At 34.8% G+C, this 20,248-nt stretch overlaps 2 protein-coding genes across 2 annotated transcripts in view; both read right to left on the bottom strand.

The window, feature by feature from the left end:
* Positions 1–3,651: 3,651 nt before the first annotated feature.
* LOC140139605 (alcohol dehydrogenase [acceptor]-like) lies at positions 3,652–19,883 on the bottom strand. Its single transcript, XM_072161310.1, has 13 exons — positions 19,761–19,883; positions 17,927–17,992; positions 16,994–17,101; positions 12,921–13,046; positions 9,399–9,515; positions 8,369–8,461; positions 7,629–7,739; positions 6,995–7,054; positions 6,653–6,750; positions 5,837–6,032; positions 5,667–5,719; positions 4,510–4,671; positions 3,652–4,313 (listed from the first exon to the last, which is right to left on the bottom strand). The coding sequence occupies exons 1-13, from the start codon at positions 19,881–19,883 to the stop codon at positions 4,187–4,189; spliced, it is 1,440 nt and encodes a 479-aa protein (XP_072017411.1). The 3' UTR covers positions 3,652–4,186.
* LOC140139604 (alcohol dehydrogenase [acceptor]-like) overlaps positions 4,187–20,248 on the bottom strand; it is a 34,496-nt gene continuing 18,434 nt past the window's right edge. Inside the window, exons 2-15 of the mRNA XM_072161309.1 lie at positions 17,927–17,992; positions 16,956–17,101; positions 15,664–15,764; positions 13,982–14,028; positions 12,921–13,046; positions 9,399–9,515; positions 8,369–8,461; positions 7,629–7,739; positions 6,995–7,054; positions 6,653–6,750; positions 5,837–6,032; positions 5,667–5,719; positions 4,510–4,671; positions 4,187–4,313 (exon numbers count right to left, since the gene is read on the bottom strand). Coding sequence (XP_072017410.1) covers positions 4,187–4,313; positions 4,510–4,671; positions 5,667–5,719; positions 5,837–6,032; positions 6,653–6,750; positions 6,995–7,054; positions 7,629–7,739; positions 8,369–8,461; positions 9,399–9,515; positions 12,921–13,046; positions 13,982–14,028; positions 15,664–15,764; positions 16,956–17,101; positions 17,927–17,992 — 1,503 coding nt within the window. The remainder of the gene's footprint in view (positions 4,314–4,509; positions 4,672–5,666; positions 5,720–5,836; positions 6,033–6,652; positions 6,751–6,994; positions 7,055–7,628; positions 7,740–8,368; positions 8,462–9,398; positions 9,516–12,920; positions 13,047–13,981; positions 14,029–15,663; positions 15,765–16,955; positions 17,102–17,926; positions 17,993–20,248) is intronic.

The following is a 20,248-nucleotide window of genomic DNA, read 5'->3' as shown; positions in this document are numbered from 1 at the left end:
ATTAAAATAGACAATAAGATAAAAACAATAAACATCAGATTTATGAGCAAGCAAACAAAAACTTCGCCATATACTGCGTTTTTAACACTTCCCCTTTTACATGTTTAGTGGATTTTAACGTTATTATTATTATTATGATTTGTTGTTGTTGTTACTACTACTACCGCTACTGCTACTGCTATTACTACTAGGGTACCTGCAGGTAATATGGGACCATTAAGGACGTTTAGCTTATTTGCATAAAAACTAAAGAAGATATGCCCACAAGAGATTGTTATGATGAACAACCTGTCCTTTAAGATTAATAAAACAGGCAATGTTACCTTGTTTTTATGTTTGTTTGGACGCTATGACGTCAAAATGACGTCATCGTCAAGTGTCCCATATTACCTGCATGTGCAGGTAATATGGGACACTGTGTTATCTCTATGGTGAAAATCAAAAAGTTCAGAAAATCACTCTTTTGTTCTAAAAACATTTTTGTTACATGATTTTGAATGTTAAATGCAAATTTCTACAAGAAAATTCAATTTTCTAAATAGTTTTGCTTTTCGCATTGACAATGCACACAGTTTCCTATGTGTCCCATATTACCTGCACCCATTCAGTTGAAAATCAGAGAAAATAATCATTTATAAAAGGAAAGTGCCACTTGTCAGTGGAATTTTACCTGCTGATAAGCTTAACCCATCACCTAAAGATCATAAAAAATGACAAATGCCCCATCAGTACCAGAGTTTTTGGATACACAATCATAAAATGTGACGTCATTGATTTTATATCAGGCCAAAAAAACGACATAATTTTTTGGGCAATTTCACTCTTTTTGGCATTGATTTCCAAGAGTTTGATCCACAGACTCCAAAACTGCATTTCTAGAAGCACAATTGATGTCTCTAAACACTTAACAAATCAACTTAAAGTGTTTACCTTCTCTAAGCTACTTTTTGTTAAAATGAAAACAGGTGTCCCATATTACCTGCTGTCCCATATTACCTACCCTACTACTACTACTACTACTACTACCTACTACTACTACTACTACTACTACTACTACTACTACTACTACTACTACTACTACTACTACTACTACTACTACTACTACTACTACTACTACTACTACTACTACTACTACTGCCGCTCTACTTACAAACAACAGAGGGCGCTAATTGAATAGATAAAAGACTAATATTTACTGCGCATCACTTCTATACACAGGTTCTTTACAATGTACGAGTACATGCATTTTAGTCAATGAGACCCAAAATGTAATATTAATAATGCATTTTCATTTGTAAATTGTGCATTTTTGGCAGAGGATATGTTCCAGTAATAGTAGTAGTAATAGTAGTAGTAATATTGCTGTGAGTAGCGACAATAATGTAACACAGATCAATAAAAAAATAGGAACAAATAAGAACATACCCGGAAATTATAGAAACCAAGATATGCTAAAAACATTTTAGAAAGCACTTTTTTCTGTAATCGCACTGACATCACTTATTCTATTTTTGTAGGCATAAGTTTTATTCTTGTCTTTCCATATTTTTCATTACAAGGTTTCAAAGCATCGAACAAAAATAAAAAGATTAGAAGTGTCAAGGTGTAATTATTTAATATCAGAGAAAAAGAGCAGACAAAAAAAAAAGACAATAAATACAAACTCAAAATATATACAAACCACAAACAAAAAAGAAACTAAGACAAGTTGTACACACTTAAAAATACAGGGTCAAATATGCACCGACTAAAAATATATTGACCCCGTGTCATTGCAAACAACCACTTTTGGGTGTGTTTTTTTTTGGCCCTGTGTGGGGTGGTTTTTTGCATATTTGCATATTTGACCCCGTATTTTTAAGAGTGTAGTCATAACGTGAATTACTTTTATCATTTCAAAGTACTTCCAGTTTTCCCTTGGAGGGCAATGGTCTTCCTTGTAACCGGTTGATTATAGTCCGATCAGAAGATCCAATGAATGGAGGTTTAATATGACATGTAGCGCCGTCTGACGACGCTAAACCTTAGTCGTTGGACCCTCTCGACGGACTAGTTGGTTCTGGATGGTAACTCCATGGGTTTATATCAAAACACAGTAAAATAAAAGAATATTACAAACAGAGACAATGGGTCGGTTCAAATGTCTGATTTAGTTTTAGATCGTAATTCTATTCAATGTACTTCAACTGTGCTTGTCAGCTTACGTAAGACCTGTCATACATTATTATATCATCTATTCAGATTTACAAATCATTTACAGATATAACATCCTGTCAACCATGGAGGACTTAATAATCAGATCCAATAGATTACGTAACGCATTGTTCCTTTGTTTTGTGCCGATTTGATTTGCCGTACATTTTGTTCTCATACAGCCCACGGATGTGATGAGTAGTCGCAAGCATAAAGAGGCACACTTTAGCCGTCGATGTGCAGTTATTAACCACCCATCTTATTTTAGAGTGCACACCAGTAAATACAAGTCTCCTACACCCTGGGAGGAAAAAAATCAGTGTTTCAAACGAGGAAACGTGCAACACGAGTTAATCTAATACATTAGAAAAGGCTTAAAACCCAACTATTAGGCCCTGATTCATAGTTAATCCTCATTTAGGCCTAGGAAATAGATTGTCTGTGAAAAATGAGCAGGATCTGACTTTTTATGAAAATTTGGCTAAACTTAAAAAAATGTGTTACATTTCAGAAACACCAAGCTATTCGTTAGGTGGCGTAAGCTGTCTGGGCTATAGGGTGATCTAGTCGGCATTTTCTGCGAAAAAATGCTGGACTCCGTATATAATTTCTACAGTGGATGTCTTCATCTGACCTTCGACTTGCAGAAAGGGGAAGTTTTGAAGAACTGAAACGCTCTGGAGTCAAGAAAATGACGTTTTCCCAGACCCTGTTTGTACACAAAGTCAATGGGGGCTATTTACTGGTGTGCACCCTTGAGGTGCATCATCTACTATACTAAAATAATGAGCGAAGTCTGTGTGTGTGTCTGTCTCTCTGTCTGTCCGGCTATGCGTTTCACCGTGCTTCGACGCATCGATCCGATATTTCGGATATGGATAGGTATCAGAAAAAGCATGTTGACCGTGTGGTTTTCGTGGTCATCGGCGGTCAAGGTCAAAGGTCAAAATTTCAAACTTTGTCCGATCGGGCTCAAACTTGGTGGGTGGAATCCTTGATAGGAGGGGAATACATACCCGAAATAAAATTGCGGTCAACCAAGGTCAAAGGTCATCACGGAGGGTTCAAATTTCAAACTTTGTCCGATCGGGCTCAAACTTGGTGGGTGGAATCCTTGATACGAGGGGAATATATGGGCGAAATAAAATTTGAGGTCAACCTAGGTCAAAGGTCATTACGGAGGGTCATATTTCAAACTTTCTCCGATCGGGCTCAAACTTGGTGGGTGGAATCATTGATACGAGGGGAATACATGCCCGAAATAAAATTGAGGTCAACCGAAGTCAAAGATCATCACGGAGGGTTCAAATTTCAAACTTTGTCCAATTGGACTCAAACTTGGTGGGTGGAATCCTTGATATGAGGGGAATATATGTGCGAAATTACTCTCACAGCTACGGGTGAACTAGTTTAAATAAATAGAGTTGCTGATCGATTACGTAACAACGTGGCGTGGCTGGCAGGTAATAGGTCCACGTCTGTCTGTATCACTTTCTGAAGTGTCTGAAGCCATATTAGACGTCATATCTGCATCCGACAAATAGACAATTGATTATCATGTTCACTTCCTTCCCAGCAAGCACAAACGTTTTTAACAGGTTATATTTTAGTGTTTTTTTTGTTTTAGTAAAAACGTTTTAATAACATTAAATGTCGGGTTATATAAAGGTCATGAAAACGTTTTAAACATTTTGTATGAAAACACACTACAAATATGTTTTTGAAATGTTTTCAAAATGTTTTAATAAGATATTTTTTGCAAACATTTTTTGCCAAATATTTTGTCAACACTTAAATAACATTATATTAGAATATTTGCAGTTATCAAAAAACGCTTTTGAATGTTATGAAAACGTTTTATACCCTTTCTATACCCTTTATATAACCCGACATTTGCGAATGTCGAAAACGTTTTGTGTTTGCTGGGTTCATAATGCTGTAAGCTTGATACTAAAAAATGTCTTGACAATAATGATATCTTCCGATGTATTTGCTATTGATTGATAATCATGTGCACACCTTTTTCTGCTATCATAATCGTGGGAGCATTAGTATTCCCGGAAGTAATCGTTGGCATAATCGATGCATCGATAACTCGTAAACCGTCAATACCATTTACTCTGTGAAAACAAAGTTCAATTTGATCTTAGTGTTAATGATTTAGAATGATAATTTTCTTAGGATCATTATCGGTAACGTTTCAAATGTTTGCAGTTTTGAACTTTTGGCTTTGTGTGCTGAGGCTTTTGAGTTTATGTCTGTACGTATCACACTGTAAATCAAAGCTTTTAACTTGTAAAAATCAAGAAATCTCACCTTAGGTCCGGATCAACAACCGCCGTTGGATCATCTTTAGCGCCCATTTTACATGTACCAACACAATGATATACACAAGTTGTAAAATGACGGACGTATTCTGCTAGATTTTCAATCTCTTCATTTGGAACTCCAGGAATTTGCATATTTTGGAGCTTAAACCTGATATTTGGAATAAAAAAAGTTATTCGAAAAAATAAGCGACATCAGAAACTAAGGCACCACGTCTTATTTGGTCCTATAGCACTACCGGTGTCCGAATAGGTGCCGATGACTCTTTTTGTCATACCCTGGTGATGTAATAAATTGTATTAAGGATAATAGTTAACATTTGTTTATGTTATTATTTTTGATTTAAATTTAAAAAAGACGGCACTGTGTAAATGTTTAGGGTACGATAGAAAGAGGCCTTCGGTACATATCGCGGCACCCATAGCGCTATAGGACCAAATACGATGTTGTGCCTAAAAAACCTGTAAAATGACACTCTTAACGTATATTCTTGTATGTCTCGTATGAGGTATGGCAATGATAACTTTAAGGGTATACGTTGTATTGTTGGTCGAAGCAGCAAAAAAAATGTAGTTTACAGCATCTTGCGAATGGTAGTGAGCTTTAGCAAAAATTGCATTGCTCAATTCATAGCGAGCGTGTAGAAGAATTCAAATATCTCAGATATACTTTTGTAGGTCCTATGGTTCTTGAGTTATATTGTAAAGAGGGCTGAAACAACAAACCTTTTGTAAAACGTACATAACTCATTAACTACAATAAATTAAGCAAGTTTTCAAAGTATATGATTTGTAGAATGAACTTTTGCAAAACACCAAAGTGTTATTTTTCAATAATATATTGATTCAGATAATGAAAATCGATTTTTCGCTGCTTCGACCAACAATACCTCGTATAACCTTAATGCCAGTATGCTGTGATTAAGGGTTAGGTAAGGAGTTAAACGCAGGGTTAATGATTAGGGTTTGAGGTTAGGATGATTCATCCTTGCAACCTGCTGAGCTCTTATTTGGATAGCAAACAAAGGCAGGCGATATTTATTTTATACAAGTACATTATACTGTATTCTTTATTCTGTATAATGGTCACTTTATTTTTTCAAGACAGATTTTATAACACGAAACACAATACAAAACAATACTTACTCAAAAGGCCTCATAGCTTCGGTTTCCATCAACTTTCTCAGTTGTTGTAGACCCTTAAAGAATAGGAAAAATAGAAAAAAGATGCTGTAAAATCATATCACACGAAGTTTGTGAACCCCCTCATGTCTTTCAAAACAATCACAAGCAAGAATTGCATTCTAACACGATACCTTCACCAGGACATCAGTATCCGATGGATCATCTAAGAAGGAAGGATCGATTATTGGATGGTCTTCAGGATCGGTGCTACGTAGTCTGATTTCACCTCGACTCTTTGGATGCAGAAGTACTGGAAGCAAGGTTACACCTTCAACATCAGTCACATCCTCTGTTATGGAGTCCAAGCCGAGGAAGCAACGTTGTAATCTGGAATCAAAATGTTTTGGATAAGATTTACCGTCTCAGAAATGTGTTCGAACACTTTTTCCAATTTGCATGTTCTACTTACCACTCACAACGGACTATTTGAGTCACTTGAAACTAAGATTTATGAGATTAGTGTTGCTTCAACCTGACGTTTTTTACATGCTGATTCCAAATATGGTCATGAAAATTTATAATTCTGAAACTTTTAAAAAATTAGAAAATTGGAAATTGTCGTCTACCCGCGTGGAGAAAGTTAATTGAGAGGGCAAAATGAAGTTGAACGTCTGATCAGATTCTGTAACATTTCTGAATCAACAACATGATCAAATTGACAATTCGGTATCTCTGGAAAGCATTATTTTGCGATTTACGCCTGATGCCGATGCGCATATCGTTATTGCGCAGTTCAGTATACGCAGTACCGTATCCGTAAATTTAAAATTACAAACGTAATGCTTTCAGGATTTACCAAAATGATCATTATTTCATAATGAAAGACAGAGATAAAAACTGTTACACTAAATCGCGTCTGACGTCATAGCAAAGGCGCGATGTGATTGGTTGCCGACCTGCCGGAATAGTCTTTTTTTTATCTCTGTCTTTCATTATAACTTGCTTACTCTTCTGATTTGAAACCCGCCATTTCTTCTTTGGTAGTGTCCATTGGAATCAAAAATGGTAAGTACATTATCTGAATATCAGGCACTACACTGGTATCCTAACAAGAAAACAAAACATGTGGTTTTAAAGTTTTAAATATGGCAGTTTCAGTCAGATGATCAGTTGTTCATACAATAATTAAGTACAGGAACATTAATTTATCAAAAATAAAATTTTGGTTGCCAAAAATAAAATTACAAAACATATTTAATACAACTCACAAATAATGCTAAAATACATAATAAATGATCAACATTTATTTTGAAATGCTAAAAGAGTTTTAGGTATAATTGTCATCTTACTTTGGTCCCCTCCTCCGTGATGAATGCTGTTGCCTCTAATCCATTACTAGATAATGGACCCTAAAATTAAAACAAACAAAACAAAAACTATAATTTTACAAAAAGTTGAAAAAAGTCAAAGATTTTGGTCCTGTATATTTAGAAGTAACCATTTTCCATTGATGTTTTCTCAATTTCCAGCACGGCCTTATCTTTTATAATTTTGGACGTTTTTGGCTTCAGTTCACCGAGTCCTTCGCTATTTAATCGTAAAGATTAATTAAGGGGGTACTACACCCCTGTGGTAAATTTGTGACTAGTTTTGCATTTTCTCAAAAAATAATAACACACTGGTAACAAAAGTTATGTATATTATTGGGGCAAGGAAAGCAATTACTACACTGAAAAATCAGTTAATCGATACTAGCGGTACAGTAGATATGATAGTAAATGAGGTACATCCTAGCGGTACCTCATTTCTTATCATAAATAACGAACTGCTTGTCTTGGGTCACTGAAATTCCAGTGTAGTAATTGGATTCCTTGCCCCTATAATATACATAACTTTTGTTACCATTGTGTTATTAGTTTTTGAGAACTCATTGTCCTATGATACCATTACCATACCCACCACACCACACATAATGTCACCTACCTTCTTCAAGAATATATACTTCATCTTTGCCAATAAAGACCCGACAGATTTGAGTGTAGAAAGACCACTGCCTGGTTTACATCTAGCACTCATCATTGCAAACACATGATCCTAAAGGAAAATATGGGTTATTATACTAAAGTATCATAATGTGACTTAGGCCTGATTCCAGAATTTAAAATTCCAGGGATTTAAAACAATAGTTTTGTTTTGCCAAATAAAATTAACCCTTCAGTTGTAATATACCATTATAAAAATGACAAGTGAGAAATAAGACCAAACAAATAATTATTTTTGGTGGGTTATGTTATGTTAAATTTAAAAATAGAAATGTCAAGACTGAGGTCTTTTAGAGTCGAAATAATCAGAATCAAGGGTCTCTGTCATGCTAAATGCATGGATCTTACGGGGTGTGTCAGGCACGTAGCCAGCATTGTCATTCGGGGGGGAACGTCAGTATCGTACCTATTTTTACTCTCCCTCTTCTCCCTTTCCCTTTTCGTTTTAGCTCCCCTTCCCCCTCTCTTTCTTCCTCTCCGCCCCTTTCTCTTCTCTTTCTCCCTCTACTTCCCCTTCTTTCTCTCTTTTCTCCCATTCTTCCCGTCCCTATTTTTTCCGCTTCTTCGTCCCCATTTTAGGTGTCCGAGGGGGCAGTCTGCCCCCTGCCGCCCCGCTGGCTACGCTACTAGGGTGTGTTCAATACTTTCCCCGGGGGCTTATCAAGCCATATTACGGTGTACCTGTAAATTTTTGCCGACAGGAAGGTCGGCAATGCAGTCAATACCGTGTTGTTTCAATTGCTCCTTAGGACCAATCCCGGACAACAAGAGAATCTGCAGAGGGAAAAAAGGCATGGATATCATTTTAATGCAGAAACATTTTTCATCGTACCGTCTATACAAAATATTACACGGCGTGTGATTAACTAAAACTAAGCGTATAAGGCGAGAGGGATGTCAGGAGCCATATTGTCGCAATTTTAGCAATTTACACTGTAACTAAAAACACCGGGTAAAAACAGCAGTGTACTTCTTCATATTCCCAGCTTTAAATGCTATTTAAAAAAACGTTTTGAATATGTGACGTCCCATGTCAAAAGAAGACACTTTCGGGCAGGATCGTAAATGAAGAAATAGCCAAAATCTGCCCGGGGATGCTTTTTCACAATTTGGGTTTGTTGCGAATTTATGATGTTATTAATGTTTAAAATATTGAGTTTCAGATCGGAATATAAATGGCATCTTGTATTTTTTGAGACATTTTTCAAGGACCGATATCTCAATTTCCAATTTTATAATACCATTACTTACGAACTCAATATCTTCGCTTGGGAATGTCCAATTTCATTGGGGAAAACGGCGTTGTGGAGCAAAATATCTAATTATTTAAGATATGTAAAAACCTCAAAATTGATAACCTGCTCAAAAGTGACATGCCACGTCACATATACATTTTACATGAAGAACATTTTTGTGTTTGTTGGGTTGATTGTATAGAAAATGGGTCAAGGAGGACAATAATCGCATAAATTTCCATAGATCTTGTGGTTCTTGAGTTAAGTTTAATAACATAATTATCAAAACAAACGTTGTAGGTGTTCCCCCTCTTGAGAAAAATCGTGCACATGGGGCGGAAATGACACCTCTTTTTTTTCAAGCCTTGTGATCTCCTTTATTGAGCCCATGCCATCACCGCTAGATCATGTTCCTTCAGACTCGTCTTAAGTCATATGAGATTAAGTCATATTATTATGTAGGCCCTGTGGTTTACCTGTGGCGATGCTACCGTTCCTGCTGATAGAATTACTTCACGTTCAACTTTCACCCTGTATTCTTTCCCTTGATGTTGAAAGTACACCCCGACTGCTTTCTTGTCAACAATGTCGATCTGTTGGTAATTTGTTGTTATAATTGAATAAAACATTTTTATATTAATGAAATTTAAAAAAAAGCATGTCGTGATTACAAGTATTCGTATTATTATACCTCCTCATTCTCCTCCTTTCTTCTTCTTCTTCTTCCTTTTTCTTTTCCTTTTCTTTTTCTTCATCGAATTCTTCTTCTTCTTCTTCTCCTTCTTCAAATTCATCTTTAAATTCATCTTCAAATTCTTCAAAATCGTTCATTCAAAACCATGCATGATATGGTAAACGCACACTGCTATCGACTTTGAATTGTGGTGCATTTTGTATTAACTCGAGTCTTTACTTCTTCAAATTCTTCTTGAACTTTTACAACTGCTCCAAATTCTTCAAAATCGTTCATTCAAAACAATGCATGATATGGTAAACGCACACTGCTATCGACTTTGAATTGTGGTGCATTTTGTATTAGCTCGAGTCTTTACTTCTTCAAATTCTTCTTCAACTTTTACAACTGCTCCAAATTCTTCTTCAAATTCGTTCATTCAAAACCATGCATGATATGGTAAACGCACACTGCTATCGACTTTGAATTGTGGTGCATTTTGTATTAACTCGAGTCTTTACTTCTTCAAATTCTTCTTCAACTTTTACAACTGCTCCAAATTCTTCTTCAAATTCTTCAAAATCGTTCATTCAAAACTTTTTTTATTTATTTATTTATAACATTCGGCCGAAGCCAGGCTAAACCCAATAGTGCTCAGAGGCTACTAAATTCAAGGGATGCCTCCAGATATGACGGGACAGGGATATGGGAAGAGGTCCGATTTTAGAAGCAGGAGGAAAACCGGAGCACCCGGAGAAAAACCTGCGAGGACGAGCATGGATCGGCAACCAAACTCACATGTGGCACCGCGGGGAATTGAACCCGGGCCACAGTGGTGAGAAGCTAGTGAGAAGACCACTACACTAACCCGCCCTCCTAGCAATGCATGATACGGTAAACGCACACTGCTATCGACTTTGAATTGTGGTGCATTTTGTATTAACTCGAGTCTTTACTTCTTCAAATTCTACTTTAACTTTTACAACTGCTCCGAATTCTTCTTCAAATTCTTCAAAATCGTTCATTCAAAACAATGCATGATATGGTAAACGCACACTGCTATCGACTTTGAATTGTGGTGCATTTTGTATTAACTCGAGTCTTTACTTTTCGAATTCTTCTTCGACTTTTACAACTGCTCCAAATTCTTCAAATTCTTCAAAATCGTTCATTCAAAACAATGCATGATATTGTAAACGCATACTGCTATCGACTTTGAATTGTGGTGCATTTTGTATTAACTCGAGTCTTTACTTCTTCAAATTCTACTTCAACTTTTACAACTGCTCCGAATTCTTCAAATTCTTCAAAATCGTTCATTCAAAACAATGCATGATATTGTAAACGCATACTGCTATCGACTTCGAATTGTGGTGCATTTTGTATTAACTCGAGTCTTTACTTCTTCAAATTCTACTTCAACTTTTACAACTGCTCCAAATTCTTCAAAATCGTTCATTCAAAACAATGCATGATATTGTAAACGCATACTGCTATCGACTTCGAATTGTGGTGCATTTTGTATTAACTCGAGTCTTTACTTTTTCAAATTCTTCTTCGACTTTTACAACTGCTCCAAATTCTTCAAATTCGTTCATTCAAAACCATGCATGATATGGTAAACGCACACTGCTATCGACTTCGAATTGTGGTGCATTTTGTATTAACTCGAGTCTTTACTTCTTCAAATTCTACTTCAACTTTTACAACTGCTCCAAATTCTTCAAAATCGTTCATTCAAAACAATGCATGATATGGTAAACGCACACTGCTATAGACTTTGAATTGTGGTGCATTTTGTATTAACTCGAGTCTTTACTTCTTCAAATTCTTCTTCGACTTTTACAACTGCTCCAAATTCTTCAAATTCGTTCATTCAAAACCATGCATGATATGGTAAACGCACACTGCTATCGACTTTGAATTGTGGTGCATTTTGTATTAACTCGAGTCTTTACTTTTTCGAATTCTTCTTCGACTTTTACAACTGCTCCAAATTCTTCAAATTCTTCAAAATCGTTCATTCAAAACCATGCATGATATTGTAAACGCATACTGCTATCGACTTCGAATTGTGGTGCATTTTGTATTAGCTCGAGTCTTTACTTCTTCAAATTCTACTTTAACTTTTACAACTGCTCCAAATTCTTCTTCAAATTATTCAAAATCGTTCATTCAAAACAATGCATGATATGGTAAACGCACACTGCTATCGACTTTGAATTGTGGTGCATTTTGTATTAACTCGAGTCTTTACTTCTTCAAATTCTACTTCAACTTTTACAACTGCTCCAAATTCTTCAAATTCTTCAAAATCGTTCATTCAAAACAATGCATGATATTGTAAACGCATACTGCTATCGACTTCGAATTGTGGTGCATTTTGTATTAACTCGAGTCTTTACTTCTTCAAATTCTTCTTCGACTTTTACAACTGCTCCAAATTCTTCTTCAAATTCTTCAAATTCGTTCATTCAAAACCATGCATGATATGGTAAACGCACATTGCTATAGACTTTGAATTGTGGTGCATTTTGTATTAACTCGAGTCTTTACTTCTTCAAATTCTTGAACTTTTACAACTGCTCCAAATTCTTCTTCAATTTCTTCAAAATCGTTCATTCAAAACAATGCATGATATGGTAAACGCACACTGTTATCGACTTTGAATGTGGTGCATTTTGTATTAACTCGACTCTTTACGTCTTCAAATTCTTCTTCGACTTTTACAACTGCTCCAAATTCTCAAGTTCTTCAAATTCTTCAAAATCGTTCATTCAAAACAATGCATGATATGGTAAACGCACACTGCTATCGACTTTGAATGTGGTGCATTTTGTATTAACTCGAGTCTTTACTTCTTCAAATTCTTCTTCAACTTTTACAACTGCTCCAAATTCTTCTTCAAATTCTTCAAAATCGTTCATTCAAAACAATGCATGATATGGTAAACGTACACTGCTATCGACTTTGAATGTGGTGCATTTTGTATTAACTCGAGTCTTTACGTCTTCAAATTCTTCTTCGACTTTTACAACTGCTCCAAATTCTCAAGTTCTTCAAATTCTTCAAAATCGTTTATTCAAAACAATGCATGATATGGTAAACGCACACTGCTATCGACATTGAATTGTGGTGCATTTTGTATTAACTCGAGTCTGTTTTTGCTTCGAACTTCAAAACGCCCTCTATGCAGTTATTTGATATTCAATTGCGTACAAAGTGGTGGCGTACAACCGTTTCATTTAAAGTATATGCTATAACTTATAAGGAACATTAAACATACGTCACTTATTTCAAAAAATACATAAAAATGAAAACAAACCTTTGTAACAAGTGCGTTAGTTCTAACGGTCAAGTTTTTCCTCTTCTTAGCAGGTGTTAGGAATGCCTTTGATGTGCTGCATCTTTTTCCTTGGTTAATTGTCGCTTGCATGAATCCAAAGCCAGTCTAGAATAAGAACATGATACCAAATTCAAGTTAAACGCCGAGGTCGTATGTATTAGTTAAATGCTCTGCCTGCTAGCCATGCGCTTCAACGGAAAAATTTAAAGTTTTGAAATTTTTTCTCAAAATATCAAGAGCTATCAACTAATACTAGGCTTGTTTGTCCTCATTTTAATGCAATTTGCATGTTGATTCCAAATATGGTCACGAAAATTTACATTTCTGAAATTTTTGAATTAAAAAAAAAATTTGAAACATGTCGTCTGCAGTCGACACCCGCGTGAAGAGAGATAAGCATATGAGAATTGTCATTGATAAAGGAAACTTTTACGCTCTATATGGTATAATTATATTCGTTCCAGACTGATCAAAACTAATTAGGTAACCATTCAAATAATAATGTTAAGGGCTGTCAATGTATGCACAGTAAATCCAAGTGTTTAGGGTTTCTATAACACTTTTTGAACACTGCAAGGTGTTTAATTTTTCATTTACATAGTAAAGGTATAGGACACCTAAACACCAAAGTAAACACAAAGTAAACACATAAACACAAAGAGTAAACATATGCGAGTATTTAGATTCTAAACATTCAACATGTTTACTTTCATATTGTTCGGAAAGTAAATGCACATGTGTTTACTTTGTAAGTTTAGAAAGTAGACGCACCAAATGTTTACAAAGTAAACACATGTGCATTTACTTTCCGAACAATATGAAAGTAAACATGTTGAATGTTTAGAATCTAAATACTCTCATGTGTTTACTCTTTGTGTTTATGTGTTTACTTTGGTGTTTAGGTGTCCTATACCTTTACTGTGTAAATGAAAAATTAAACACCTTGCAGTGTTTAAAAAGTGTTATAGAAACCCTAAACACTTGGATTTACAGTGTATGACTGTTTATTAAAGAGAAAAATGATTCACTGTATACGTTACACTTTTTCCGTCGTTGATGTCAATCTCATTGTATCCAAGTTCTATTCCTGGGAAAATAAATATATAAATATATAATGTTCCGATCATCTTAACATTACCGTAAAACCTCGTCTGCAAGCATATAGAATGGTTTTGGTAAAAGCTAAATTAATACGAAAGAGCCTTAATATGCCAATACTATGTCTTATAATAATACTTGTAATTTATTTGCTCAAAGTCCACAATGTTATAATTTTGTTTATGGATGGCACCTGGATTAATTTATCTTTCACAAAATTACTCTATAAGCTTGTAGACGAAATTTTACGGTACCGTAAAAAATCGTTTATAAGCAGGGCTGTTAAATAAGCGAATTGCTCGGACAAATTTAGCTCGATGAGCTCGAATATGAAGTGCGCCCTCCAAAAAAGGCCAAACATTATTTGCATTAATAACTTGCCGTGTTAGTCGTACATGTACATGCATCTATAAAACGAATTTATATAAAAGAATTTTATGGTAGTCGTTGAAGCTTTGCTAAAGATTTTGTTATGATTAATTTATTTGGAGTTTTACAATTGCTTCCGATTCATTAGTGTTTCTTTAAATTTTATATGGAGACTCGTTGAAAGTTTTGCCACCTTCATTATAATTATTGTTATCACCTTTATTCATTCATTCATTCATTCATTCATTCATATTTTATTTCCATAAAAATCAAAGACATTACATAAAAAATAATATATAAACACGGTACATATGGAGGAAAAGGCTGGAAGACCAAAAAGGTCTGAAAGTTAGCCTTTCCCTGAAATCAAATGAAATTAACAAAATAAATCAACATCACATAACATAGCCAAAAGACAAGGGAAGGGGGGGGGGGTGCTCACGGAAAAGATTAATTATATATAGAGATCAGTTTTGTTTTGAATTGATTAAGGAAATGTTTAACAGATTTTGAAGCTTTCAGATTTTTATCTAAAGAATTCCAAAGAATGGACCTCTTGTACGTATGGCATGATCAGAAAAGACTTTCTTATTTTTGGTTAGATTTAGGTCATTTACATATCGTGTCTTGTAGTTATGTATGTCAGAACGCTTGGTAAAATAAGATTATTATTATTATTTATTTATTATTATTATTATTATTTTTATTATTATTATTATTATTATTATTATTATTATTATTATTATTATTATTATTATTATTATTATTAGTGTTATTATTATTATTATTAGTGTTAGTGTTATTATTATTATTATTAGTGTTATTATTATTATTATTATTATTGTTAGTGTTATTATTATTATTATTATTATTATTATTATTATTATTATTATTATTGTTAGTGCTATTATTATTATTATTATTATTATTATTATTATTATTGTTAGTGTTAGTGTTATTATTATTATTATTATTATTAGTGTTATTATTATTATTATTATTATTATTATTATTATTATTATTATTATTATTATTAGTGTTATTATTATTATTATTATTATTATTATTATTATTATTATTATTGTTTATTATTATTATTATTATTATTATTATTATTATTATTATTATTATTATTATTATTATTATTATTATTATTATTATTATTTTTATTATTAGTGTTAGTGTTAATGATATTAAATAATACTTATTATTATAATACTAATACTTTTCTTCATTAAACTTGTGCTTTACGTACCGGCATCCACGAAAGCTCTCGCAAAAGGAGTTCGTACGATTTGGTCGGTCACCGAAAGTGGTCCATCTGTACCGTGGAATTTCGATTCTGAATACTCTGGTCTTTGAATACAAACGAAAGACAGAAAGAAAAATAACGCTGAAGGAAAGACTACTAAAATATAATATTATATAATATGTAATAAAATAATAACATGCCTACTCAGTAGAAGAAAGTTACGTAGTAAAAATATAATTTACATGTATGTAATTATTTAGAGCTTTAAAATGCCGTCGCATATTTGGGTATCAACCAGCAAAGCGTGTTCAGCATCATACGCAAAAGGTTAGAAAATGTTGCCAGAAAACGTTTAAATGCCGGGTAAAAAAAAGCCCGGGTTATATAAAGGATATATAAAGAGAGTAAAACGTTATCATAACATTAAAAAGCATTTGTTGATAACCTACTGCAAATATTCTAACATAATGTTATTTGTGTGTTGACAAATTATTTAGCAAAAAATTTTTGCAAAATATATTTTAAAATAACATTTTTAAAACATTTTTAAAATATTGTTTTAGTATGTTTTCATACAAAACATTTTTAAACGTTTCCATGACCTATACATAACCCGACATTTAATGTTATTAAAACGTTTTGTCTAAACCAAAATCCAAAATATAAATGTTTTAAAAACGTTTTTGTGTTTGCTGGGAAGTTATGATCAAATTCAGAAATATTTGGACAAGGGCGTAGCAAAAGCCTCGGGGCCCATAGACAGTGCGGGGCCCGTTAACATGATCTCCTTAATCATTTTGGAATCCATGAGCCGTCTGGGCCCCTAGACTTCGTCCACCGTGTCCACCCGCTTGTATACGCCCCTGTATTCATGGTATTTGGATCAATTTAACGTTGGTAACGTTGGTGACTTCGTGCCGCATATAGGTAGATTCGGACGTAGTGGCGCCAACATATAACGCTGAACATGCAAATGCATTTCAGTTACATTATGGCTTATCGTCATTTTAAAAGAAGTCCTTAGGTTTATTTTTTACCTAATATGTTTGTGATATTTGATCACGTTCATGATATTTTGTGTCTAAATTGTCTGTTAAAAGAATTTATCCATGAAAGATCATAGGAAGAGTATATGCATAAGACGTTGTTGGTATGAAACCATCTGTGAACACATTCATAGCCACATATTTTCCTAGAAAATAAAAAATGACTTCATAGTGCATTTGACGACATCCGCCTTTCTCCTTAAATTGGACATGTTAGATATGAATTGATTATATTGATACTAAACAAACCTTTGATTTTTCTCGCTTTTGATAAAATGTTGTAGTACATCTTTCCATGCCCATCCTGTACATCCCTGAGACTCCCACGAGTCAAAGTCAGCAGCGTGGCCTCGAACGTAGCCTTGATAATTGATACTGCTACTTCCACCAAGAACCTAAAATATAACCACAAAAATGATAACGATTTCTATAGTGCAATATATTCTGTGTTATGCCTATACAGTATTATAGGGGTCAGACCCCTGAAATTTCCGTGTCGTTGGACAGAAGTTTCAAATGGACAAATCATATATCAAAATGTTCAGAAGAGTCTGGAGAATCTTTTCTGCCATGTTGCCAAATTTGCAACCCGCGAGTTATATTCCATTTCCATGACAACGGTCATTTCATAGCGAGCGTGTAGAAGAATTCAAATTTAACATATATACTTTTGTAGGTCATGTAGTTCTTGAGTTCTGTTGTAAAGAGAGCTGAAACAACAACACTTTTGTAAAACGTACATAACAACAACATTAACAATAAATCAAGCCAGTTTTCAAAGTATTATGATTTGTAGAATGAACTTTTGCAAAACATCAAAGTGTTATTTTTCAATAATATATTGATTTAATTAATGAAAATCCATTTTTGTTTGGGGCTGCTTCGACCAACAATACATCGTGCACCCTTAACTAATCACTGATATGGTAGTGCCTTTAACGAAGCAGATACTACAGTCTGTCCACATAGAAGTACAAAGTAAATAGACCTCGGCAACTAGAGGTATGAGAATAGTCATTTCAGTTCAATGCTTCTTTGGCGCGCCAACTGCTGCGCGATTTGTACTTGCCGAGCGCACCGCGCTCTATACGCGACGCGTTCGCGTGTGACGCATAGCATCGACCCCCGATGCCACAAATTTGGTTTGTACTTCTATGTGGATAGACTGTATACATTTCAATTGAGCTAAAATCTATGTGTCCAAACAATAGTCGACCTACCTTTCCTTTAACCCACGGGAAACTGTTGTTGACAAATCCTAAACACGCATTTTTCTGAGGTTCTATCTAGAAAATGAATAAACATGAAATGCCGTTGTTACACATCTAACCAAGACACCACTTTGTCTCAAACCCATTTTACACTGTTAGAACACTGGGTAAGAAACCGGTTGGGTAAGGTTATTATACAAATTAAGTTAACTTGATGGAAATTTTCACAAAGAAAACACACAAAGTCAAGATATCATTCTTTCTTTAATATAATAACGTTTTCAATCCCATCAATTGAAAACCAATTTAACCCCTGCAGAATAAATGCTGTGGTCCGGCCCGTTGGTAAGGCCTATTGTGTGAATTTGTGTACTGTTGCCAAGTCACGTGGTACACAGGCAATGTTTTGCATTCCGACCATTTCTTGTTTCGTCATTATTTTGTCAGATTCAACAAGACTAGGTTGTGTTTAAAAAAATTTCTTTCGGAAGTTTTTTAGTTTGCATATTTTACAATTTAACCATCGTTCATAAGTAGTAATCCCAGTAGCTTTATATATTAATTTGGAAGTGTATTTACAACAATATTTCGTGGCGTGGACCATGTTTTCATTGATGGTTTTCGTCGGAAAAATACAACAAAATATGTGCGGCGGTTTGGAATTTCAAGAACTTTGAGTGGAACATTGGGAGAAAAGGAGCCTATACCACCAGCTGGATCGAATTTTATGTCTATTTGCGCTATCACCGAGAGCATCTCGCCAGGTGCATAGCTGATAATTCATCAGTTATGAAAGTACAAGTGCGATCATAGGCTAATGATATAATTCCAGTTTGGTTCCCTTACGATTCCAAAGTCTTTTTTACATGAACGGAAAATCGTTGTTGAATTTACGCACGAAACAACTAGCTGCAGCAATCAAGTAAAGTCGTCAATATTATCATAGTGATGGTACTGCGGCAAGTGGAAATTGTGACATTGTCTGGGATTCTCTTAAATATTTTATAAAATAATACAAATAGTTGGACAAAACTAACCCGAGTGATAGAGAGGCGAAGTTGCTGGTATTTTAAATGCAGAATGTTACGTGAACGGGTCACCCAGCGTCGGGCGTTATCCGGCAGCGGTGTTGAGAGCAGTCAAGATGATGAGTTGATTCGGTGAGAAATTTGCTTTTATAATCATTCCCGGGTTTTAGTAGCAGGCCTAGGCCTAAAGCCTAAAGGTAGAACACGTTTGTAAAAAATGGGCATTGGAAGTATAAATAACATTGGGTCGAGTGCGATTTATTTATAATTTCACTTGACACGGTTTTAAGTTTTTCAAACTGTGATATTCACACAAGCAGAACGCAAAACCAGGTTGCCAAATAATTTCTGCTTGAATTGCTGGCCAAATAATCAAAAAGTCTCCAAAAATGTTTTAATTTGGTTTAACTTTATGGGAGCCAAATGTTAAAAAGCTGCAAACAGTTTCCTTAATCATTGGTTTTTTGAGGCTTGGAAATTGTCAAAAGTCGCAATAAATAAATAAATAAATAAAAATCGAAATTCGCCCAATTGGGCTACCAAAATCGCGGGTTTGGCAATACTAAATGGCGGTCTCGATGATTGCGTAAATTGTTTACCGTCAATCAGTCCTGGGATTTTGCAAATAGCCAATTGCTGTGGCGTGCTATCAACAGATTATTGATCAACCCATTTACGAGAAATTACATAAGTTATTTATTAATGGAATGACGTCATTCGAACATGTATCACATAAACAAAGATATTTACATTGTTGAAATTGCGATATCAAGCACGAGCGTACGGACCCTCCACTTATTGACGTCGCCACGTACGGCGATTTTCGGCCAATGATTGGGGTCACCAAGGTCAAACTCCAAAATCCAACGCCCGCAAAGCATTGTGGGCGGCGATATCGATGTATTGTCGATGATCGATTGGAAAATGGCGGCTCGCATGACTACGATTTCGCGGCCGTAGTGTACAAGTAATGGCCTGTTTTCGATCGTAAATCGCAATAGTTTTAGGTTTATTATGGCTCCAAAAATTTGTTGTATATGCGGTCGTAGTGCCAGGAAAAGTCCAGGCTCCTTTCGAAAGTCTATACCATATGAATCGGACTTTGAATGTTGCTTCGGTGCAGCCGCTGAAAATCGACGAGGCTGGCTTTGTCCAACATGCAAGGATGCCGTAGCAACGAAATACAGAAACAATCGCGACAAAACGTTTCATGATTTACTTGATAGTAAAGGAAAAACAGGCCACATGGGACATTCAAAACACGGTATTCGACCGAATCAGAAGGTACTTTCACCACTATCAT

This window comes from Amphiura filiformis, chromosome 18 (assembly GCF_039555335.1).
Source record: "Amphiura filiformis chromosome 18, Afil_fr2py, whole genome shotgun sequence".
NCBI lineage: Eukaryota > Metazoa > Echinodermata > Ophiuroidea > Amphilepidida > Amphiuridae > Amphiura > Amphiura filiformis.
This window is presented reverse-complemented; position numbering and strand designations above follow the sequence as displayed.